The sequence below is a fragment of the Malania oleifera genome, chromosome 8 (assembly GCF_029873635.1).
Source record: "Malania oleifera isolate guangnan ecotype guangnan chromosome 8, ASM2987363v1, whole genome shotgun sequence".
NCBI classification, from domain to species: Eukaryota; Viridiplantae; Streptophyta; class Magnoliopsida; order Santalales; family Ximeniaceae; genus Malania; species Malania oleifera.
Genome location: NC_080424.1, coordinates 98278462 through 98304027, shown reverse-complemented (window position 1 = coordinate 98304027; position 25566 = coordinate 98278462). Strand labels below are relative to the sequence as shown.

General features: G+C 36.6%; 1 protein-coding gene across 1 annotated transcript in view; it reads right to left on the bottom strand.

Annotated features, from left to right (window-relative positions):
* Positions 1-621: 621 nt before the first annotated feature.
* The window catches only part of LOC131163126 (mitogen-activated protein kinase homolog NTF3), a 28244-nt gene continuing 3299 nt past the window's right edge, over positions 622-25566 (bottom strand). Inside the window, exons 2-4 of the mRNA XM_058119867.1 lie at positions 13890-14315; positions 5954-6637; positions 622-1014 (exon numbers count right to left, since the gene is read on the bottom strand). Coding sequence (XP_057975850.1) covers positions 952-1014; positions 5954-6637; positions 13890-14312 — 1170 coding nt within the window. The 5' untranslated portion in view covers positions 14313-14315 and the 3' untranslated portion in view covers positions 622-951. The remainder of the gene's footprint in view (positions 1015-5953; positions 6638-13889; positions 14316-25566) is intronic.

Here is a 25566-nt window from a genome sequence, read left to right as displayed (position 1 = left end):
ACCCTGAAAGAGACACGTGATTTAGAAACATTTTGACAATTGTGATTTAGGAACATTTTATTTTACTATACTTGTAGTTTGATTTAAGACTTAACCCATTTTACACATTTGACTGGTTAGAGCTGTCCTTTCACCTATTTAAGCCATTTTAATTAGTCACATACAATAAGACAAAATTAAGAAAATTAAACGTTCATCAATGCAATTATATCTTTTATACACTTGACTAATCAATTTATCTACTTATATATCAAAACTTAAATCTGTCCGATCGCATTCCCTAACTCTGCTTAATTACAAAAATGCCAAAGCCTTGAATTTACCAAATTGAGGGAGACTTATGCATATAATTATTCATTCATGCTATACAACCTCTGTCAGATTCACTGATCATACATAGTCTGGATCATCCAAATTGGAATCTCTCTCTCCCTGTCTATCTCTGAATAATTGTACTTCCAAATAATGCCTGCTCCTGCTCTTGCATTGGACGTGATCTTTTCAATTATATTACTGAAGTTCGTACAGGTAAAATTACTCGACCCTCTACAGTACTCCCCAAGCACGTACACTCAAATCAAAATCAAAGCCAAAACCAAAACCAAAAGCAAAAAAACAAAATTGCACTAGCAGCCTGCAGAGCTGAACTCACTGCAGTATATATATAATCATATGCACATATACAACAATAACAATCAAGATTCGGCTCCAAATTAAGAAAGCGGCACAAATTAAATCCATGTGAAGCGTCTGGAGGCTTTCATTCTTTTTCATCAGCTGTTTGAACGTATGTAGGGACGTGGATATGATTTCTGTGGTGAAGCAGATTAAAGTTACTGGGGAAGTTGATTTTTCGGTACAGTGCAGTCCATGTGATGTGCTTTAGCAGTAGGGTGGACAGGCTTCCATTCATCCATCAACGTCCCAGCGCTTATCCGTAATCTATTTCTTTTACTGCTTGATTCCTCCAAAGCTCTGAGCTAGCGATCCCACCACCACCACCAACCCACGAACCTAAAGCAGCGCATAAAATCAGATTGCATATGCAATTAATAATTAACATCAAAATATATATTCATCTATGTTAATTAATTAAACAGTGTTAATAATAAAGAGTGACTGTACGTTAGTGTTAGTGTTAGTGCCAGTGCAGGAAATATTTAACCATGCAGTGCTGTCATTTCATCTTTCTTTGGTCCAATCGGGAGGCTGAACAATCTGAATACGATGCCTGCCTGTCTGCCCTCAACCTGCCTTCCTTTAGAAGGTATCAATTGAGAAACGGCAATGTCTACCGTTCTTTTTCTCTATCACAGAGCAGAACCAGAAGTTTAATCTCTTTTGGTCTTGGCTCATCTCTCAGTCTATGAGACAAACTAATGGATTTCCCCCTTACACGGGAGTTACTGCTTATCATACAACTAATAATTAGCAGTCATTATTTAATTATGGGAAAAGACATGAAATTATGGGAGTTCTCTCATCATTGCCAAGGCTTGTTGGAGTGGACCTTACGCTCCCACCGTCACCCTATTTGACCCATCTATCAGGCTTAGATGATCCTTAATGATCTCGATTATCCTAATTTTCACAATGTAGTTATGAACCGTTAACTCTGATATCACTTGTTAGTACAAAAGGAATCCATGGGTAAACTTGATATCCATGGGTGAGCACTAACTTGATCGGAAAGTTTAAACATATGGATCTTGGACCCAACCATGTATATAAACATCCATCCTTCACTCTATTTTTCAATGTGGAACAAACTTACAAGTCGATTTCTCAACAACAGCTAAGATTATAATTTTGAACTTCATCCATTAATATCAATAACATTGAAAATTTCAATTTGTGAGAGTTAAGCCCAACAAAAATTAAAGTAAGAAGGGAATAAGTGAGTTATATACATAATTAGGTCCAAGACTTGTTCATTTAATCTTTTGGATTTAGTTAGTACTCATCCATGTAAGTACGTATAAATCCTGCACAAAGATTTCTTAATTCTAACAAGTGATATGAAAGCTAATGATTCTTAATTCTAAGAAAAAAATTATTATTATTATTTTTCTAGCCCAGGCAGGTATAGTATCCATATATTATTGACGTATGAGGCTATATTAGAGTTTTCAACATGAAAGCTATTTATATTTTTAGATAAGAGTTGAAAATTGAAATCATCTGTCATACAATATAATTAGAACATTCAAAAAAAAAAAAAAATTGCGTTCTTTCATTTCAATTTTGCTTGTTCTACTTGGTTGTATTTAAGCTTAATCCTATATTTACAACAATAACTAAATTTTTTTTTTTAATAGTACAAATTAATTCATTGGTTGAATAATCAATTTGCTTACAAAAAATAAAAAATAAAAATTCTTCACATAATTATCAATCCAATCACAGTACAGAGCTACCATGCCTGTGTGAAAAAAATATTTTTTTAAAACCATCCATAGTGCGCCCTTCACTTAAAATATCAAATTTTTTAGATAAAATACTTCTATGACATTATGTTAGAGCCATAGTACAATTCTCTTTATGTCCACTCTTGTGATGAAAATAAATTCAACCAGAAGCAACATGATAGAATTATACCTTTTTTCACGCCTATCTATAGTGGACTTTATAATACAACATATTAAAAAAAAAAAAATCATTCTTATAGCTTCAAAGTTTAGGCCTGTAAGTGAATTAATTCCATTTCCATTATCTCTTATCCTCACAATTAAAAAGAAGAAAAAAACAGCAACCATTTAAAAATTACATGTTTAATAGTCGAAAAAGAATCTAAAAGGAACAGAATAGAATTCTCCATTAAGATCTGTAGAAGATTTGGTTTCTATGGACCAGAGGTGGATGGTTGAGAATCGTATTCTACAAATTGCACGTGTTATAAATTAATGTGAGATCAATGTTCAAGATTCCACCCCCAAAGAGAAAGAGGTATAAAGGCAGATTGACCTATACATGAAACAGAGCGTGGTAGACAAAAAAAAAGAGAGAGAGATTGTGTGTAATAAATATTCAAAACAGAGACAGGAGATGGGTGCAAGTACATTCCCCCCATTCATTTAATCTGTCACTCAAGAACAGTCAAAACGATGGAAAGCCACATCAAAGCAGCCCAACTACTCCAACCATGGCTGCGGGCATGCTCTGTTCCTAAGCATGTGAAAATATAAGCATGTGGGGTACTCACGGGAAGGCTAAAGCCTCTAGAAGGCAGCCACGCAGAAGCTGACAAACAACCCAATTACCTTTCACGAATTTGAAAGGATACCTCATCAGAAATGCAACTCTTCTTTAATGCCCCTCCAGTAAATCTCCCCATTATGGTCAATAAAAGCAGACTTGCACTCAGACCCAAAAAACTATCCAGCAATTTTAATTTGGGGCGGCAGAAATTATAAATCACCCATACAAACAAAAGGTTTTCACTTTGTGTTTTCCCGCTGTACCACAATAAAAACGAAAAAAGCAGAGAAACAGACACAATACTAGTCTTGAGTTTCTCTAATTTTTTCTAGAGAAACTTGGACCAAATTGTTGATCCTATTCTAGAGTCTAGTCATCCCATTCCCAAACCTTAGGTATTTAAAATGAGATAATTGTAATTTCAAAACCACTTCAAAATCCTGAACCAACAGTCCACTAATGAGCTATTGTTGAATCATGTTTTTAAGAAAAAAAAAAAAACAAATAATAATAATAACTTATGCAACTTCTAATTCAAAACAACTTGCTTTGTGTCATACGAGTCATTAAAAACAGAAAGTTGATCATTTACGTTGAAAGTCTCAAATCATTTTCATAAGTTACTTCAAGCATGCCATTTGGGCTCCGTAAGTTTTACTTCGAGGGGTGGAGAGCCCAATGTTGGTTGGGAGGGCTTTAAATTGGAAAGGGCATAAAAAGCAATGGCACAATTGCTGGGGCTCCTTTCATCAAATAGTCTAAGGCAAAGATCGTTGCCCTTCAACTAACATGGCCCTATCATTTCCCATACCAAGAATACATGATTAAGCAGGAGTAAAAGCAAGATGGGGTTGGGCACTTGGGCCTAAGTGCAAGCAATGGACCACAATGAGAGGACTCATCATCTGTCAACTAGCCCATTTCCCCCAGTTTGTATTATTCTTTCTTACCATTTAAAGGCCTATTCACAACTAAGGCCTTCTGATGGACCACTGGCTTAAACTTCCTATTTAAGTTAAAAAGCATCCACAGGTTGCATTGTGGAATGGAAGGCACTCTACTGAAAACCTAAACAGAACATCTTTTCCCAATACTCTCCCACCAAAATAAGCACTCAGAACAACAAACTATCTGCACACAGGGCAAATAACACGTGGGAAGCATAATCAGTTTAAGCCAGGTCTACTGCATCCCTGCCAGAAATGGATTATCTAATCCAGGCAAATAGACTTGAGAACCAACGGGATCTTGGGCCAGGTCCACTGGGCTCAGGCATACAGTCCCACCATTGGAACTTTGTTCTCACCTCTCTCTATCTCTCTCTCTCTCTCTCTCTGCTAAACCATACATAATAGAGTAGAAAGAATAGAATGGAATTTTGGGTGGATGAGGGTCAACGGTAGCAACCATCCCCAAGCGTTCCGATGTAAGGACACAGAATAGCAAGGAAAAGAAAGAGTGTCACCCTCCCCCAAGAATACAAACACTATTGCATCATTTTGTAAGATCACTAATTGTATGCCACAAAGAAAATCTATGCATATAAGCTGCTTTCAATGTCTCCATAGAAGGCTAGAACAGGAAATATAGGCAGAATAAGAAATGGCATGTCATTCACTTCATATTATAATTCTAAAACAAAACTACATTGGTAGTCTCACTTAAATACTCTTAAGTGAGATAAACTAGATTCAAATTCAACAGTGGTTTTCAAGAGAAGAAAATTAACAAAACAAGATCATTGAAAATGGAAAAGTTCCATCAACGAACAAGTTAGGCAGGTTAGAATCAAGAAGGTGACAGCAAGCATTTTCCAGCTGAAATCAGGGCCTTTAAAGGAATAGGCTTCCTATCTTCCCAGAAACACCCCCAAAAAATGGGGTACTCATAAATAGATTTGAAGTAGAAAAGTGAGGACAGGAGAATCCAAGTAAAGAAACATCACATCATGAGGCCCCTGTTCTGCTATCAAAGGTGGTCCTATATTAGGTTTCAATTTAACATTTTCTATATGTGCATCTTCTATTAAGAATTTATAGAAGAAAAAGTTCCGAGACCAGAAAAACATTTTGTGCTTTAAATTCTAAAATCCAAACAAAAATTACCGAAGTAATGTCATTTTTTATAATCCAAATATGCTTCAAATATAGATGACAAAAGATTAATTTAAATTATAAATCATTAAATCCTATGAAAAAAAAAAATGCAATAAGTTATACAATGCATCATCTTATTGTAGATATGTATATTTGCATGTGAAATGCATACAAGCAAATGAGAATGTGCAGAGTGATTGTGAACAACCATATCATGAATGAGTACATACATAACAAAAATGTATGCATAAGTTAGAAGTGTATGTATAAACTAAGAGCCTAACACCCCAAGAGAGAAGAGTGTCTTCAAACAAACTTCGTGATTGCAATATTATTTGTCATACATCTAACATTAACATTAATATACAAGTTATAGGTTTACAGACGCATATACAAGTTAAAAGAAGCTACATACCATAAAAAGCTCCAACACATAAAAGGCTCCTAGAGACCATAAAAAAAGTCATGCCATGCATTAACAGCACAAACCACTAATGCATCCCTCTTCATGATTATAAGTTGATGAAAAGGGAAACAAGCAAAATAAATAAATAAAAAACAAACTAGTACTCACTGACATAACAGACTTCCTCATTCATAGAAGTACAACCTTCCTCAGCCTCTCCCCAGATTCAGATAGGAAATGGTTATGAGCTCACCTCACCATTGGCAATAGCAATTTCTGGATGGTAGTGGAGCATTTCTTTCCACATCATCTCCCTTATCCTCTCCTCACCTAAATCCTCATCGATGTCAAGATCAATAGGGACTTGGGCAGGAGGATTGCAGCTGGGATCATAGAGCGGGGACATGTATGGGTGCTGAAGTGCCTCAATAACACCAATCCTCTTTGAAGGGTCAAAAACAAGCATTTTCTGTAGCAGATCTATTGCCAGTGGATGCGCATTGGGATAAAGCCGGGAAAAGGTGGTTCCAGGGGAATAAGGTAGTGATTTAATGTATCTCCTTGCCTTTGGGTTGTCAATGAATTCAAGATCATCCTCATTCTGACTGCCAAGGATGTTTACTATCAGTTTGAGCTGGTTGAGACACTCTGTACCAGGAAAGAGAGGTTTTCGGCCAAGAAGCTCAGCAAAGATGCATCCAACTGACCACACATCAATGGAGGTCCCATAGTTGTCACAACAAAGGAGGAGCTCCGGTGCCCGGTACCAGCGAGTGACCACATATTCAGTCATGAATTGGCCCTTGCCACTGTTTGTCCGTGCCAGCCCAAAATCACATATTTTCAGGTCACAGTTTGCATTGATGAGGAGATTACCAGGCTTCAAGTCACGGTGTAGGATGTTTGCCGAGTGGAGATACTTCAGGCCTCGAAGCAACTGGCCCAGAAATTTTGTATTAGCCCCACAAACCAAAAAAAGTTCAAGGATGACACATCTTTCAAAGTTTTAAATGTCATTGGATGTTTCCGCACACTTAAAATTTAGCATAAACATATAATGTTGAGATGCTTGTTTTACACATGCAAGCACAACAAGAGGATACATGGACGCAGAGTAATTATGCATGCAGAAGTTGGGCAGAATAAGCTGTTAAGATGATAAGATTCAAATATTCTTATTCCATGTGGCTACAAACAAGGGTGAACTCAGTTACTGCAGTATAAGATTATGACAGAAGGAACTATACCAAAGCAGAAACACAGAGTGGTGGAAAAATATAGTATGATGACTGACAGCTTCATGCTGCAGCATAAGTCTGATGAGCTATAAAAATGCATGCATAAAAAATATAAGGAAAAAATTAACTAAAAGTGCATGCATAACTCAAATCAATGCAGTGGTGCTGCATATTTTGGCATTGAGTAGAGTCTGAATGATATAACTCAAATCCTTTACCTGATTGTTAAGTTGCTGTTTTCTCTTATACCCGTTTTCCAAGTTCCAAAGTTGATTTCAAATTTAGAACAACTTATTTCATGCAGCCAATGGCAATTCCATTTTTATCTCAATTATGCTGCTCATAACAGCATTTCATCGTGAACTCTTTGAATTGTCACCATATTAGAAAGCATTTTTTTCAGTAATTTGATGATTTTATCTGTCCACAAAACTCTCAAGGTATTTTCCGTAGCACCAAAAGTATTTGAATTCCTAGATACTTTAAATCCACCACACAATCAAAGGGCCAAGAAATTGGAAGTTTCACAATAAAAGATAGGGAAATTGGCAGTAACAGATATTGGAGACAACATGTGTCAACCATCACCAACATAAAACAAACTTGGGTCTTCAGATTTGTGTCCTTCCTAGAAGTTTAAGAAAAGAATAATAAAAAATAAGTGGCAAAAGAACAAGAGCAAAAAATTAAAACAAATCAGCATTACACTGAAGATGCTTCCTATCTTAGCTGCAAACCCTGTGAATGCTCAAATTTATTATGGATAATGCGGCATTTCCTAGGTTATAGGCACACAAACCAATTGCACTTCTAAATGAGTGATTTAGATATCGTCATTCAACAAATACAATACCTATACCCCTCAAATTCATGCTCTTATTCCATAGCATGGACAAATTATACGTGTTTGAACTTCTATAGAAAATTGGTTAACACTAGCATATAGCTCTAAATGTGTGACATATTATTTGACACACATTCAGGCGTGAAATAAGAGAAAAAAAAACATGCACACATGCAAACCACACACCACACCCAATATTCAAAAAAATGAGAACCTGAATTGGGTTTTGGAAGTTGAGTCAAGGACAAGCTCTCACCCGACTTGATCACATTGAATTTCAAACAGATGATTTGCTACTAGCCTACTACATTCCAAAATACTCACAGAAGTCTTTATACTGTCCAAAACAGGACACCAAAGGCAAAGATAACTCTTGAGGCTGACAAAAGGACTGCAACCAAAGTTTTAGAGTTGGATAATCTGAGAGGTATGCCTGACACTGGGAGTTGAAATCTTATTCAGTTTTCTTCAAGTAATTGTATAACAAGAATGCTGATATTCAGAGAAAGGATGAGACAATAGGGAGGTAATTGCATGTATGGAGGGGAAGCTTCAAAGTGAATCCATATTACCTAGAGATTGCAAAATGGAACATGGATAACGGTCATAAGAATTTCTTTGGAGGGACACTTGGAACTCTAGAAGTCCTAATAGGATCAATTTTTATTTGTTTTCTTTTTCCCTTCTTTGGGAAACAACTTGAAGGATCTTGACCATTTGGAGCCTTAAAAAGAGAAGGTAGGTGTTGGTAAATAGATGCTACCTCAGCAAGGCAGAATCTGAGGCAGGACACCACATTCATCCTCACTGCAGATAAAATAAAGAGTTCTGGCTGGCTCTTTGCAAGTCTCTGCATATCTTAGATAGTGGCAGATTTTGTTCTTTGCAAGCACAGCTGATGGCTAATGTGAGGATTGAAAGAAAAATTAGTTCATTAGTTGGCCCTCGTAACCATTTTCTGGGTGGTTTCCAGGTTTTGATTTTTGGTACACCAGAAATAGTTCCATCAATGCTCTACTAAATTACAAATTACAATGGAAAGGGTTTAAACAAGGTTTTCTCATTTAGAACTTTTAAGGTTTTTTCCTTGACTTTCTATTGTTGGTTTTCTTCTCTTTTGAGGATTTCTAGTCTCCTCTAATGCTGTAATCACTTCATCTTCTTTCTTAAAATGTTTTCTTTTATTATATAAAAAAAAGGGGGGAAAAATTCACTGAGGGTACCAAGGGATGCAACTCAATTACAAGAACCAAGATTATAAGGATAAACAACCAATAAAATCAGTGGCAGCTTCAGTATTAACAAAATGTTGCCTATTGAACTGAAGATACAGAGTTTTCAATCCAACTATCTTTTACTCATTAAATGAGAATGCAGCATCCTTCAAATGTTCTTTGATTTCTTTCCCTCTATACCAGCAAAAAGAGGTCAAAGGGATCAGCTCTATAAGTTTCTTTCTTAATCTATGTGCATGTATTCATTCCAAGTCCACAGCTCATCCTTGGTAGACCCTGCTGCTGCCCATTATTCCTAATATAGCTGCTGCGGAGTCTCAAAAAGTCACCAATCCAACTGCAGCAAATCAGGGTATGAAACTGATACAGGACCACTTAGCGCAAGAGAATGATGCAGGAAAGTAAAAGAAAACAAGAGGAAATTAAAAGAAAGAGCAAAAATGAAGACAACTCAATTTATGGCTTAATGCTCAATATAAGCCTTTATATAGGCTTTCTCCTAATACCAAATAATGAAAAATAATTTGGAACATAATAGCAAAGTATCTAGAAAAGGAAACATAATTGGGAAATTATAGCAAATCCCTAACTAATGAAGCATAATTGCAAATCTCCAAATGCTGAAAATTATATAATAAAGTACAATTATCTGAAATTATGCCAACACATGGCAAACATGAAGATCCCCAAATACCTTAACCTTGCTCATATGTGACCTCTTGACATTCACCGCCATTCTCCCCTAGTTGGAAATAATTCGACTTTGAATTTAAAACTATTAAAGCTTGATATACATTGTTAACCCACAACCTAACAAGCTTAAGCTTTTTGGTAAAGTGGTAATCTATAATCTAACTTAGAAATCTAGTTGCCGCGTTTAATTCATGGAGGTTTAAAAATTATTTTATTCCTTGAAATGGGTGTTTTATCATATGCTTTTTATTCCATGTGCAATTGAGCTGCACGTGTGTGGGAGTATTAAAGCTTGATATGCATCATTGGCTCAAAACCTAACAGCTTAAGCCTTTAGGTAAAGTGGTAGTCAGAATTAGAAAGATTTGAAGGATGGAGAACTGACAACTCACATAAAACTGGAAATGAACTATTTAATTCACAACTTTGAAAGACAAGTATGAATGCAAGTGGACAACGTCATTGAAAACAAACTTATCTGGATGAAAAATTGCACATATGCAATCTCATTCATGCCTCAGCCTTCATCTCAATGGATTTTCCCTCCAATGGATGGTTGAACCTCTTCAATATCCAACTCCTCAAGTTCCTCCATGGATTCTTTGGGTCTATATATCAATTTTGGAACGTCTTTTATGCCCCCAGATCCTATATCTGATACAACTGGTTGTAACTCTGAGTTTGACACAGGCTCACTAAGCATCTATACATAACTCTTTTCTTCTTCAACAATTAACTCTTTTTGGTCAAACACGTTGTGAGCTTTATGGGATTGACACTATGCTTGATGGCCATCAAAGTACTTCAAATGGTCATAACTACAGCCTCTTAATCCACATATCTAGATGGATCAACAATTCTGTCAATTTACTACTCATGTCCACAAGTTCCCTTGATGCAATATTGTTGTTCTAGAATCTAGAACTAGTCCATTCTACAAGGTCATGGATGTCTCTCCAAACCTTCAATTCGGGCACATCTCACAGAAGTCCTGCACTGCAGATCTACTGCTGGTGAAGCTTTACAGATGCTAGTGCTCTGGTTGTGGCCCATGATTGAAGAGAAAGGTGATTCTGGTGGATGATTCAGGATTCAACAGGAAGATCTGCTGGCTGGGCTTCTCCCTCAAGGACGAAGATGGTAGTGACACAGCAGTAGCTGCATTTTTTTTTTTCCTGCTCTGTGCTACCTCTGCTCTGTTCTGGCAGCAGCCAACAACAACACTATGAAAAAAAAAAGCAGGGAGGTTCTATGTCAAATGGATCCCCTGTATGTCATGGATTGTTTGATGATTAGCGTTTCGGTGTAGTTGTTTGAAGAAGAGAAATGAGGGTTTGGATGTGGTAATTGTTGAAGCTTGGGGGTCAGCTAGGGTTTTGGAAGAGGTATTGATTTATGATGATGGATGGAAAGGGTTTCGTGCCGCTGGTGCTCAAGCAATGGCTGTATGAGAAGATAAGCATTAATGAATGACAAGAATGATGGCAGCAGGGCTGGGATGCTGGAAGGCAGAAGGTGGCAGGTGACTATGAATACTGGCTGTGGTGAAGCTGTAATGTGGGATCTCGAGGATCTGATACCAAATTGATGTAGGATTGATTGGCATAAGAGAAGGATGCAAGAAAAAAAGAAAAAAATAGATAACAATAGGAAAATAAATAGGAAATTGAGAGAGAGAGAGAGAGAGAGAGAGAGAGTAAAAATGAAGGCATAACTCAATTTGGCACTCAATGCTCAACACTCCAACCTGCCTTTCACACATCAGGCCCCTTTATATAGGCTTCTCCTAGATACTAAATAAGGAAAAATAATTTGGACAATAATAGTGAATCCCTAAATAAAGAAACAAAATTTGGGAAATAACAGCAAACCTCTAATTAATGAAACTTAATTGCAAATCGCTAAATGCTGAAAATTACATTATTAAATCCATATATCCTAAATTATGCCTACATGTATGATAAACATGAAGATCCCCAAATGCCATAATATTGCTCATACGTGATCTCTTGACATTCACCACCAGAAACAGTCTCAACTTGCTCTTTACACAAAAACAGCAATTAACCTCTATAATGCCCTTTTTTTTTTTTTTTTTTTTTTTTTTTCTGACAGTTGTTAATGGTCAAAATTCTCTCCCACACTGCTTCCCAGATAAAGAAAGCCACGTTACCCCTAGGGTGTGGTTCAGGTGGTAGTGTGGGCTGCTGGAGTGCCTCTCATGAGGTCAGGTGTTCAAACCCTCCTGGACTCATTTCCGCCCCTGAACTCCTGAATTTACCCTCCCTTTGGAGTTGTGGGGTCAACTTCAAGGGGTACAGGATTAGTCACGTGGACCGTAAAACGGACACGTGGATACCCGGTGCGTAATCCAAAAAAAAATAAAGAAAGCCACGTTCAAAGGAGCCAAACTCTTCCAAATATCTCTTCAGGGGTAACCATTCACAGCAATCCCATGCTACTCCTGAAAAGTTAATTATCCAGTATAAAGGTTTAACCTCAAAAATCCCACTCCTGAAATTCTACCATTTTACTCCATCCTCCAAACCTTGGGTGACCATTCTCTCAATAAAAAAAAGCTTGAGGAACCACCATTTCACAATCTTGAACTCACCTAAGGAATTCCACATTCCTCAAAAACTCCTTCCCACTGAGCTATAATAACTTGAGCTAATGAAAGATTCTGTGTCCTGGGCTAGGTTAAACAAATCTGGAAATTCTCATCTGAAAGGGACCTCCCACACCAGCTATCCAGCTATTAAGAGAATTTGAGTCACTGCTTCCAGCCTCAAAACAGATCTGTTGAAGAAAGGCAAGAAGCCTTTCCATCCTTTCCTCATGTTTTTCCACACCCCCATCCCCATATGCACCTCTAGGCTCATTTTGTGATCCATCCACCATGAACTAATCCATATTTAACCTCCAGAAACTTTCTCCGAATTCAATCCGTCTCCGTCATGGACTTCCATAGCCACTTCCCCAGGCATCATTAAAATCAATAATACTCTTGATTCCAACCCTTTGGTAATATCTGCATTCTACTTTTTTTGGTTTTAAAAAATACTCTTATTACATGGCCAACAATATAAAGACATAAGCCATAACCTAGCTCAATTCAATTTTAACAATTTTCTTGCATAATGCAAAGAGCCATAGAATTAAGATATACACACTAATTTCAAAAGAAGTGACAGTTGCACAAGCAAGAGAAAAAACAGTCAGGACCTTAGGATCTCAAACAAAAATGAAATTGTTCCATTGTCTCTTTTGCATCATCTGATTGCAAAACAAAATAAAATAATCCAACATATAGGAAGTTCAAGACAACGTGAAGCAGAAATCATCCAAGATAATAACAGAGGCTGTAAATGGTATTGATGTCTTAAAACATAGGGATGATCACATTCAGGCTTGGGATGGAGTCAATTCTAGACATGGGATACAGTCGATTCTGGTTATATAAAAAGTATAATTACGGTCAATGCTAGTTATTTCCAAATAACACTGAAAGGGTGGAAAAAGCCACAATGAAAAGATAAACTAGCCATCCAGTTTTAACTTCGCAATAGAATTGATAACAACATAATACTTGAGTCTAAATTTTAATTAGTAAAAAAGAAAACAATCTGTACTATAAAAACAATCCCACAATTTAGTCCATATACAAGGATTACGCATGATTTCATCCCCTCCTTAATAGTGCTAAAGTCGACAAATACTCTTGGGTGAGTGTAGAGAAAGTCATGAGTAATCTTTATTATGGTGATGCTTAGATTTTATTCGTAAATCATGAAAATCATCACACAAAAATTACAAAGAGCATGCTCATGTTGTATCCAGGTTATGGGAATTTGTTTCAAAATTATAACAAGAAGGCCCACTTTTAAGCATTGCATCATCATATAAAAAAAAAAAAATGAGATATTAGTTAAATGCACCAACTTGAAACAAGCAAGGAGAACCATGCAATGAGAGGGGTTGTCAAGTCAAGGATACAATAGTTAGCTGATAGAGTAAATCAGAGCAAAAAGGGGATGGACTAATTTACAGAACCTTTACTCACTATGTTCAGAATACAGCAGAAGCTTTCTAAAATAAAGATGCCCACAGTTACATGATCAACTATGAGAGCTACAATAACAATTTCAAATCATGTCAGTGCCATGATTGACTGAGTACCTGGAAGAGGAAATATTGGCAGTGATCATTCGTAAGTGCTTGAGAAGATTTAATAATTTGATGTAGGTCTGTATCCATGAGTTCATAAACTAAATAGACGTCCTTGAAACTTCTCCTGTGGATGGGCATCATGACATCTTTCAAGGCAATCACATTTTCATGTTGAAGATGGCGAAGAAGCTTCAGTTCACGCAGAGTTCTCAGTGCATCAACGCGGTTCTCAAATGCATTGTGTATCTTCTTAATTGCAACTTTCTCATTAGTTGCCTTGTTTATTGAGGAGCACACAACACCATAGGCCCCTCGACCAACGGGCTTTATGGGCACATATTTTGTATCAATTTCAAACAAGGTTTGCCACATAGAATAGTAATGCTTCCCTCGGGATCTAATCCCATTAGGAGGCTCAACTGGAGTTGCCATTCCCTACAAGATCATATTTTTTTTTTCAAAAATGAAATTAGTAAATACTAAAATTATCATAAAAAACTCAATCCCTTGGGATTACCTTACAGGATAGGTTACTATCACCATATTTTGTTAGTATAACAGCACATTCATACAGTCCTACGATTTGTATGGCCTTATTATGCTTTTATGCTACATTTGAACATAAACATTTATCGTTCAGATTTTAGAATGAGACCATTAATGAAGAGGAAATCCATTAATGCAGACAATGATATTAAAATTTATGCAAACAAGGATATAAAATTAATTTTTAGGTTTTGGTAGAAATGATAAGTTTCACTGCTTTACAATTTGGGCAAACAGCAATTCTTACTTTGTGTCAAGCCTACTTTGCAAGCCAAGTGAAACAACATGGAGCCATCAACTTGTGCCTTAATACAAGAGGCTTTTCCATATTCCATGTTTGGGACAACTTATTATTTATCATTCAAATACTAGCTTCTTCTTAGTAACTCAAATAAACCAAGTAGCAAAAGTAATTAAATCTAAGTTATAAAAGTCAAATAGGCACTTTTTAAAAGTCATCTCAAGCACCCAAACAAAAGAGATTCATGTTGTGGTTGAAAGCATGGAGTTCAAGCCTTGAATTGGGAACTCATGTAAATTTGGACAAAATACAAAACAAAATAGTATTGAGTTTCTAGCCAAAATTTAATGGGTAGCATTTACAAGCTTTTAACCAAATTTCTAACCATCAGATTGAGGAAGGTTGTTAGCAAGGTGGTGAGAGAGAATCACCAAGATTTTGTGAAAGGTAAACCAATCTTGGACATGGTATTGTTAACCAGTGAACTGGTCGATATGAGACTAAAAGAAAGCAAACTGAAAGGGATTTATGAACTTGACATTGAGAGAGCTTATGATCTTGTTAATTGGGCATGCTTTGACTATAGTCTCCAAATAATGGCTTTGGCGGATCAATGGAGGAAATGGATGTCGATTTGCATCTTGACAGTAAGACATGCAAACCCCAGCAGGCATCTTTGATTCTAGTAGAGAATTAAAAGAAGGGGATCCTCTTTACGCACCTTTATCTTCATTTTGGGGTTGGAGATTCTAAGCCTTATGCTCTGAGGAGCTGAAGCAAAAGGTCTTTTTCTTGGATCAAAATCTCCCACCTACTCTTTGTAGATGGAAATGTTAAAGCTTGATATACATTGTTAGCCCAAAATCTAACAGCTTAAGATTTTAGGTAAAGTAATAATCTAACATGGTATTAGAGCTGGTTACCAGGAGATCCTGGGATCCAGTCTTGTTGCTCGCGTTTACTGTGGTGTTTAGAAAATTACTGTATTCCCTTGAATTGGTGTTTACTGTGTTTTTCTCCCCACATGCAGTTAGGCTGCATGTGCAAAGGAGTGTTAAAGCCTAAAGCCATACATTGTTGGCCCACAACCTAACAACTTAAACTTTTAGGTAAAGTGGTGTTCTAACAGATACCACAATCTTTACTAATGCCAGGGAAGATCAGATTCTGAACTTCAGATGTGTGCTATGGGCTCCTGAAGCAGTGTCAGGGCTGAAGCTTTATTCGAGTAAAAGTATGTTAGTGCTAATTGGACAGGGAGTGAATGGCCAAAGACTGACTGATATTATGGGTAGCAGAATCAAGGCCCTTCCCATACCTTACCTAGGTTTTCTTTGAGGATTGATTATGCGTCAAAGATGCGTAATTAGGTGTTCAAAAGTGTTGATTAAGGATTGAAATTTCACTTAAATGCCTAATTATGTCCAATATTTCAATATTGAGCTTATAATGTTTGAATTTTTACTCTATTTTTATCCATAAATTGACGAGTATTCGTGTTTTATTATTGCAGGTGATTTCCACGAATTAAAGTTGAAATAAAAATGCATGTGAAGAAGGAACTTGAAGAAGTAAAGCTTAAAAATTGTGAAAGCAATTAAGATGACAAGAATTAAAAGTGCCAAGTAATTTCGGGGAATTAAAAAGAGAAACAAAAAATGAATTAAAGATGCAAAAGAGCATGCATAAAAGAATGAGGCCTGGATTGAAGAGATGGGTGCTGAAATTAAAAGAATGAGGCCATGGATTTCAAGGGAACCCATGGGCTGGAAATAAAATAGAGAAGGGCCGTAGAAAATTGGAGAAGGCCCATGCATTATTTGCTTCAAAGGAAGCCGTAGGCCGTGTAAGGCCCATGCATGCATGGGCCATGCATGAAATACACAGAGGCTGGGCTGTGTTGAAGGAGGCCAAGCCGAATAGAGTCCCATGCGCTGACCTAGATTAAAAAGAGAGAAAAGGGTTTAATTTTGTGGTGTGCTTTTGGAGGGAGCCGAATACAGCAGCTGAGGTTTTTTGGGAGTTGCACCGCAGCAGAGGAGAAAGGCAGCAGCGGTTGCTGCTGTGTGGAAGACCTACGGCCATCTCTTCATATCTCTCTCTCTCCCTTGTTTTTATTTAGTTGTTTTATTGTACTTCAATATTGTACTTCATATCTCTCTCTCTCCCTTGTTTTTATTAGTTTAGTTATTTTTATTTAAAATTTTGTTTGAGTTTAGTTTATTTTTATTCAAGCAATTGTTGAGTTTAGTTTGTTTTTATTTAAAGTTTTAGTTGGAATTAAATTTTTGTTTAAGTTAATTAGTGTGTTGAGTTTATTTTATTGTTGAAGAAATTTTTTATTAGATTAATTTTTGGTTAAGTTCTCTCTCTCTTTCTCTCTTGTTTCTTTAATTATTATTTTGTTTAAACTTTAATGTCATTTTAATATTTAATGGAACTTATTATTGTTGGATTGATTTTCATTTAAGCTCATTTTAATGTGGATTTATTTTATTTAAGCATTTGGTTGAGTTTACTTTTGCTTAAGACTTTGTTTAGGTGTAGTTTATTTTTGTTTACGCCTTTGTTTAAGTTTAGTTTATTTTTGTTTAAGACATTGCAGAGAAAGTTTATCTAAGTGTTGAATGTCTTTATGAGATTAATGCAATCTTCTTTCTTAGTCTATTATTTGAATGCTTAAAGAGTTGGTCATTTTGCTTGTTTAATTTCGTTATTGTTTATTCGAATGGTTGAATGAGTCATTGAATGGATTATACTGGGTTGGCATAGTTGGTTGGTTTGTTTAATTGCATGGTAGTTATTTTTCTGTTTAAGCATGTTATGTCTTTAGTTTAGGATTTGCTTTGTTTTAATTTCGTTACAAGCACTCAAAAACCCAAAAAATTGAATCTGAACTGTGTTCGATAAACATTTTTCTTCTTTTCTTCTTTTTGTTTTACGCGAGTTTGAAATTAGTCTGCATTCCCTGAGAAGACGATCTAGCCTTTTGGGCTAATTATTACGCGACAGAACTCCTATACTTGGAATAACCTTTGTGCTACTCATTTTTAGAGTAAGTCAAGTTTTTGGCGTCGTTGCCGGGGAATTATCTGATTCAACTTCAAACTAGTGTTTTCCTTTTATTTTGATTTTTTCTCATAATCTAAAAAAGAAAAAAAAAATCATGAGTAGCTTTATCTTTGTTGCATTTTTGTGTGTTTTCTACTGTATTGGTGAGTGTCTGCTGTTTGAATTGATGTTTGATGCTTTGGGTCAGAGATATTTCAAATAGATTATACAAAATTTCACTCAGTAGTAGTGACACACACAGCACAGTGTCAAATAGTTCTTCTGTCTCTTTTACGAGTGAGGATACTGAAATTGATTTATACAATCCTTTTGTGGAAGAGAATTTGGAAGAAACTATGGCTGCTCCTGCACCACGCACTCTTAAAGATTTTTTGCAACCCACACGAACCACTACACCATCATGCATTGTTTTACCTAAAGATGCACCTAATTTCACAATTAAGCATGAGATGTTGTCAGTGATACCTCAGTTCCACGAGATGGATTCTAAGAGTCCTTACCAGCACTTGACAGACTTTGAGTTGGCTTGCACTACTTTCATTACTAAAGCTGGCATTGATGGGTTCATTAAACTTCGCTTATTTCCTCTCTCTTTAAAAGATAAAGCGAAGATTTGGTTTAATTCTTTGAGGCCTAACTCTATTTCTAGTTGAACTGATATGCAACGTAAGTTCTTACATAAATTTTTTCCTTTTCAAAGAACATAGTTCCAGCAAGAGCAAATCAGTCAATTTATGCAGAAAGGTGATAAGACTTTCCAAGCTTGTTAGGAACGGTTTAAAGATCTGATATATTTTTGTCCACATCATGGGTTTGAGTCTTGGAGGTTAGTCAATTATTTCTACACATCTCTCACTCCTGAATGCAAACAATTTGTTCAGACCATGTGCAATGGGGAATTCTTTAGCAAGGAACTGGATCAAGCACTCTCATTTTTTTATTACCCAGCTGAAAGTGCCCAACAATGGAATACACGATCTAATCGAGCATCATTGGCAGTACAACCTCTTAGAGCAATTAGTGGTGGAGGTAAATATGAAATCAAAGCAGGAACTAATGTCTAGGCTCGTATTGCTGCTTTGACTAGGAGGGTAAAGGTTATGGAATTAGAGAAGGTGAAAGCTATAAAACCAATTCAGGTGTGTTCTCTATGCGCCGATTCTAGCCATAAGACTCAGGATTGTCCGATTATGCCAGTGTTACAGAAGAGTGGGTTTGATTAGGTATAATTAGCGAATTGGGTTAATAGAGCACCAAATCAGCCTTTCTCTAACACTTATAACCCAAGATGGAGGAGTCATCTAAATTTTTCATGGAGAAATGATCAGTCTAGTCAATCTTTTTCACAATTTCAGCAACCTCCTCAGTCTTATGCACCACCTCCTCAGTCGACATATCATTCGGTTGCTCCTCAGCATCAGTATCAGTCACATCAAATTTCTCAGAACTATTCACCCACTCCGCCGAAGAAGTCTCTTGATGATAGCATGGCACAAATGGCTAATATATTTCAGCAATTTATGCAGATTCAAGTCACAACTAACAGTCAGAACACTTAGGCCATAAATGAATTGCGGTGCATCATTAATAAGATAGGCATGACATTGAGTACCCTAGAGAAAGGGAAATTTTCGGCACGGCCTCAGCCTAATACTCAAGTATACCGGCAACAATAGCAACAGGTACATAATGACTCAAAGGATTCTATTGAGACAGCGAAGGCCGTTATTACTTTGAGAAGCGGAAAAGAAGTTTCTCAACCTAAGAGACAAACAGTTGTCCCAACACTTGAAGTTGCAACTAAGACAGATGAAGCCAAAGAAAAATCAAAGAAAGCAAGCCCAGAATTGAAGAAGTCAGTCAATGTGGAGACCAAGACTAGTAAGGAGTACCAACCTATGGTATCCTATCCTCAGAGGTTGATAGCTAACCAGAAGAAAAAATATCACATTGAGATTCAAGAAATCTTCAAGCAAGTAAAGATTAATATTCCGCTTTTAAATGTCATACAACAGGTTCCTTCGTATACAAAATATTTAAAGGATTTGTGTACAATGAAGAGGAAACTGAATGTAAAGAAAAAAGCTTTCTTGACAGAGCAAGTCAACGCATTGATATTGAGTGAAACTTCTCAAAAGCTAAGGGATCTTAGTTCTCCCATTATTTCCATTATGATCGGTGAATCTCTCATTGGGAGAGCTCTACTCGATTTAGGGAGTAGCGTGAACTTATTACCATTCTCAATATATGAGTAGTTGAGGTTAGGTGAGTTGAAGAAGACCTCCATCATGCTACAGTTAGCTAACAGATTAGTCAAGGTACCACGAGGTATTATTGAAGATGTGTTGATTCAAGTGGACAAATTTTATTATCCAGTGGACTTTGTGGTTTTGGATATGCAACAGCCAGTTTCCACCATTTACCAGACACCTGTCATCCTTGGACGTCCGTTCCTTGCTACCTCCAATGCATTGATCAATTGTCGGAGTGGAGTACTAAAGCTAACATTCGGGAATATGACATTGGAGATGAATGTGTTCAATGCCTACAAGATGCCAAGTGGTTGTAATGACTCAAAGGTACATGCAGTTGATGTGATAGATGACTTTGATATTTCAAAACTGTTATCAGTACTTGATTCTAATAGTGCATTTGAGGATGACTCTTCCGAGCAGCCTAATGTTTTTAATGAGACAGTTCCTTTGTCTAGAAAGTTGACAAAATCAGAGGGGCAGTTCACAGAGATAGATGGTTCCCCTCGGTTATTAGATGCGGGTTACACGAGTAGTTGGCGTAAGCCAACTTTTGAAGCTCTTCACTTATCGGAAGTCATGAAATCATCGGAAGAAGAAGTCCCTACACTTGAGTTGAAGTCACTACCTGAGGACTGAAGTATGTTTTTCTAGGCCCATCTGAGGGCACATTTCCGGTGGTCATTTCCTCTCATCTTACTTCGAAGCAGAAAACCGAATTATTGCAGGTACTGAGACAACATTGAGGAGCAATAGGTTGGACTATCACGGACATCAAGGGTATTGACCCTTCAATCTATACTCACAATATTTTTCTGGAAGGAGACGCGAGACCATTTCATGATGCACAAAGGAGATTAAATCACCATGAAGGAAATGGTGAAGAAAGAAATGTTGAAATTGTTAGCTGCAGACATCATTCATCCTATCTCCGACAACAAGTGGGTAAGCTCGACATAGGTAGTTCCAAAAAAATCTGGTTTAACTATTATTGAAAATGCTAGTGGAGAGTTGATCCCATCTAGGAAGGTAACGGGTTGGAGAATGTGTATCGATTGTCGTAAGCTGAATTCGATTAGCCAAAAAGATCATTTTCCGTTGCCTTTCTTGGATCAGATACTCGAGAAAGTAGCTAGTAATGCTTTTTATTGTTTTTGGGATGGTTTTTCTGGATACTATCAAATTGCCGTAGCACCAAAGGATCAAGAGAAGACTACCTTCACTTATCCATTTGGTACTTATGCTTTTCGTCGAATGTCATTTGGTTTATGCACTTGCTACTTTTTAGTATTGTATGATGAGCATCTTTTCTGACATGTTAGATAATATGTGTGAAATTTTTATGTAATGATTTTTTTGTGTTTGGTAAATCCTTTGATGTCTATTTGAAAAATTTAACTGCTGTTTTTAAAAGATGTGAAGAGAAGAATTTGTTGTTGAATTGGGAAAAATGTCAGTTTATGGTCAGTAGTGGTTTGGTACATGGTCATCTAGTTTTTGAGCACGGTATAGAGGTCGACAGGGCCAAGGCCCAAGGTCTGATTTCCCAGTTACCCATCCCTAGGACAGTGAGGGATATCCGGTCTTTTCTTAGCCATGCTAGCTTCTATAGGCATTTCATTCAACGTTTTAATAGTATTTCTAAACCATTGTGTGCTTTATTGCAAAATGATACTGACTTCTCGTGGACTGATGAGTACCAACAAGCCTTTGAGACCCTAAAGAAACACTTAACAGTTGCACCTATTATACAACCTCCTTGATGGGACTTGCCTTTTAAAATTATGACCAATGCTCGTGATTTCGCTCTTGGTGTCGTTCTTGGTCAAAGAGTCAATAACAAAACTTTTGTTATTTATTATGCAAGTCATACTTTAAATGATGCTCAAAAAAACTATACCACCACCGAGAAGGAGTTGTTAGATGTAGTGTTTGCTTTGGATAAATTTCGTTCTTATGTTTTTGGGTCACCTGTTATTATTTAACTGACCACTCTGCTTTGAAGTATTTGTTGGCAAAGAAAGATGTTAAGCCCAAATTGATCCGATGGATTCTTCTTCTTCAAGAGTTAGACATTACCATTCGAGGCAAAAAGGGAGTTGAAAATGTTGTAGCTGATCATCTTTCTCGTTTGCAGCTACCTGATGTATCTTTATCTCTTCCTCCCTTAAATGATGATTTTCCTTATGAACATATTTTTGCAGTGTCACATGCTCCTTTGTTTGCAGATATTCGAATGCCAGAGCATTGGGCAGCCCATGACAAGCGTAAATTTCTTGCAGAGGTACGACACTATTATTTCAACAATCCTTATTTGTTTAAATATTGTTCTGATCAGTTGGTGCGTCAATGTGTGCCTGATGATGAGCTTACCTCTATAATGCAATTTTGTCATAGTGGAGTGTGTAGAGGCCACTTTGTCGCAAAGAAAACTGTTTACAAAATTTTGCAAAGTGGACTCTATTGACCTACTATGTTTAAAGATGTTGAATATTTTTGCAAGACCTGTGAGCCCTATCAGAAACTTGGAAAAATTACAGCAAGAAATATAATGCCTCTTTCCCCTACTTTAACTCTTGAAATTTCTTATTGTTGGAGAATTGATTTTATGAGACCCTTCCCAAATTCCTTTGGAAATTCTTATATTTTAGTAGTTGTATATTATTTGTCAAATTAGGTGCAAGTCATACCTTGTAGGACAAATGATCATAGGGTTGTCATCCGATTTCTTAAAGACTTGTTTGCATGTTTTGGCATGCCCAAGGCGATCATTAGTGACGGAGGATTGCATTTTTGCAATAAACCTTTTAAAAAACTCATGCAAAAATATGGAGTGACTCACACGGTCTCTACTCCACATCACCCTCAGACTAATGGTCAAGCTGAGTTGGCCAATAGAGAGATTAAGATCATACTTGAGAAGAAGGTCCGTCCTAATCGAAGGATTGGTCAGAATAATTGGTTGATGCACTCTAGGCCTACAGGACTGCCTTCAAGACTAATTTAGGGATGTTTCCTTACAGGTTAGTTTATGATAAGGCTTGTCATTTACCTCTTGAAATTCAATATTGTGCTTTATGGGCTATAAAACAGATTAACTTTTCACTTGATGATGTTAAAGGTTTAAGGAAGTTGCAGATTTGTGAGCTTGAAAAATCCAAGAGAAAAGCCTACAACAATGCCCGCTTAGCAAAGGTGCGAACGAAGTTGTTGCATGACAAGAAAATTAAAGACAATCAACTTTTTCCTAATCAGCAAGTGCTTCTCTATAATTCTAGACTGAATTTTTTTCCTGAAAAACTAAAGTCTCGATGGGGTGGCCCTTACATCATTAAAGAGGCCCATTCTCATGGAGCGGTAAAAATTGTAGATCCAAAGGATGGCAATAGCTTCACAGTCAATAGACAACATTTCAAGCCATTTATGACTCCCTTCGATCCAAATGAAGAGGTCTTGCTTCTGCAAGGCCCTAGGGGAGTCCTCTAATCTTTTTCTTTTATTGTCTTTCTTTTTCTTTTTGTTTTATTTATTATTATTTGCATCTTTATTTTCTTTTTCTATTGCATTTGTTGGTTGTGATTTTCTATTCTTTTTCTATTGGTTTGCTTCCCCCGAGCATATCTTTTCCGTTTCCCTTATACTTTCACATTAAGGACAATGTTTCTATTTGGTTGGGAGGGGAGGAGAAGAGAATATGCATGTGCAATTGTGTGCTGCCATATGATAGAATTTTAATGTGACATTTGCATGTGATGTTTGCATATGTCAGACAGTTTGCTCCTCCCTTGGGAAAATGTTGGTATTGAGTTCAGAGCATGCTGAATTCCTTATTTGTGAACGTTACATGCTAATTTTTTTCTTTTTTAGGATTTAGAACATGTAGAATGTAGTGCAAATCAGAGTTTAAATCAAAAGAGAACTCTATCCATTTCACTTAGTTTCAGCCAAGGGAAGGATGTTGAAAGTTTTGCTAAACACACACTACACAGGCCAGAATACTTAGAAAGACTACCTTAGGTCGTTATTGGTTGATGCCCACTTCAGTTGTTTGGGGACTCTAATGAACCATATCCAAATGGCTTAGAAAACAAAAAGAGAAAAAGAAAAAGCTTGAAGCAAATGAAAATAAGAAACAAGGCGGGGATCAATTGCAAAAAGAAAAGAAGAAAAAGAAAGAAGAAAAAAAAATTAATAAAAAGAGGGAAACAATTGTGTATTAGAAAGGGCTACTTATTACTGGGGTCCTAACTAAATAAAAAAAGTGGGTGTCTTCTAAAGTGTAGTAGCGTGAAAGCCACCATTGTACATTCATGTACTGGAAACGGCTACCTACTACCGGGATCCTAACTAAATAAAAAAGTGGGTGCCTTTTAAAGTGTAATAGTGTGAAAGCTGTCACTACAATGGTTTTAAATTAGAGTAAAACCGTGCGGTTGTCTTAGATTAACTGTTGTGATTGAAACTATTAATGTCTATTGGTAGTCAATCTTAGGATTTTAGTCTTATTCTCATACACGCGAGCTTTGTTACATTCCATTACCTTGGTTGGTTTACTAAATGGGGCATAAATCTCTCAGTTGATACTTAACTTGGATTAATCTGTTTCTTATGTTCCTCAACTCAATAAGCATCTTTCATATCATGTGGTTTTCAAAAATACTGGAATTCCGGTTGCTACTCCCCTGGTATGAATGTATTCACATTATTTTCTAGAGACTAACAAAATGTTTGTTGGAGGGTGTGATTATGCGTCAAAGATGTGTAATTAGGTGTTTAAAAGTATTGATTAAGGATTGAAATTTCACTTAAATGTCCAATTATGTTCAATATTTCAATATTGAGCTCAATTTATAATGTTTGAATTTTTACTTTACTTTTATCCATAAATTGATGAGTATTCGTGTTTTATTATTGTAGGTGATTTCCACGAATTAAAGTTGAAATCAAAATGCATGTGAAGAAGGAACTTGAAGAAGTAAAGCTCAAAAATTGTGAAAGCAATTAAGAGGACAAGAGTAATTTCCAGGAATTAAAAAGAGAAACAAAAAATGAATTAAAGATGCAAAAGAGCATGCATAAAAGAATGAGCCGTGGATTTCAAGGGAGCCCATGAGCTGGAAATAAAATAGAGAAGGGCCGTAGGAAATTGGAGAAGACCCATGCATTATTTGCTTCAAAGGTAGCCATAGGCCACGTAAGGCCCATGCATGCATGGGCCATGCATGAAATACACGGAGGCTGGGATGTGTTGAAGGAGGCCAAGCTGAATAGAGTCCCATGCGCTGACCTAGATTAAAAAGAGAGAATAGGGTTTAATTTTGTGGTGTGCTTTTGGAGGGAGCCGAATACAGCAGCTGAGGTTTTTTGGGAGTTGCGCCGCAGCAGAGGAGAAAGGCAGCAGCTGTTGCTGCTGTGTGGAAGACCTACGGCCATCTCTTCATCTCTCTCTCTCTCTCTCACTTGTTTTTATTTAGTTGCTTTATTGTACTTCAATGTTCTTTTAATATTTTGTTGGAACTTTTTCTTGGTTTGAGTTTAGTTATTTTTATTTAAAATTTTGTTTGAGTTTAGTTTA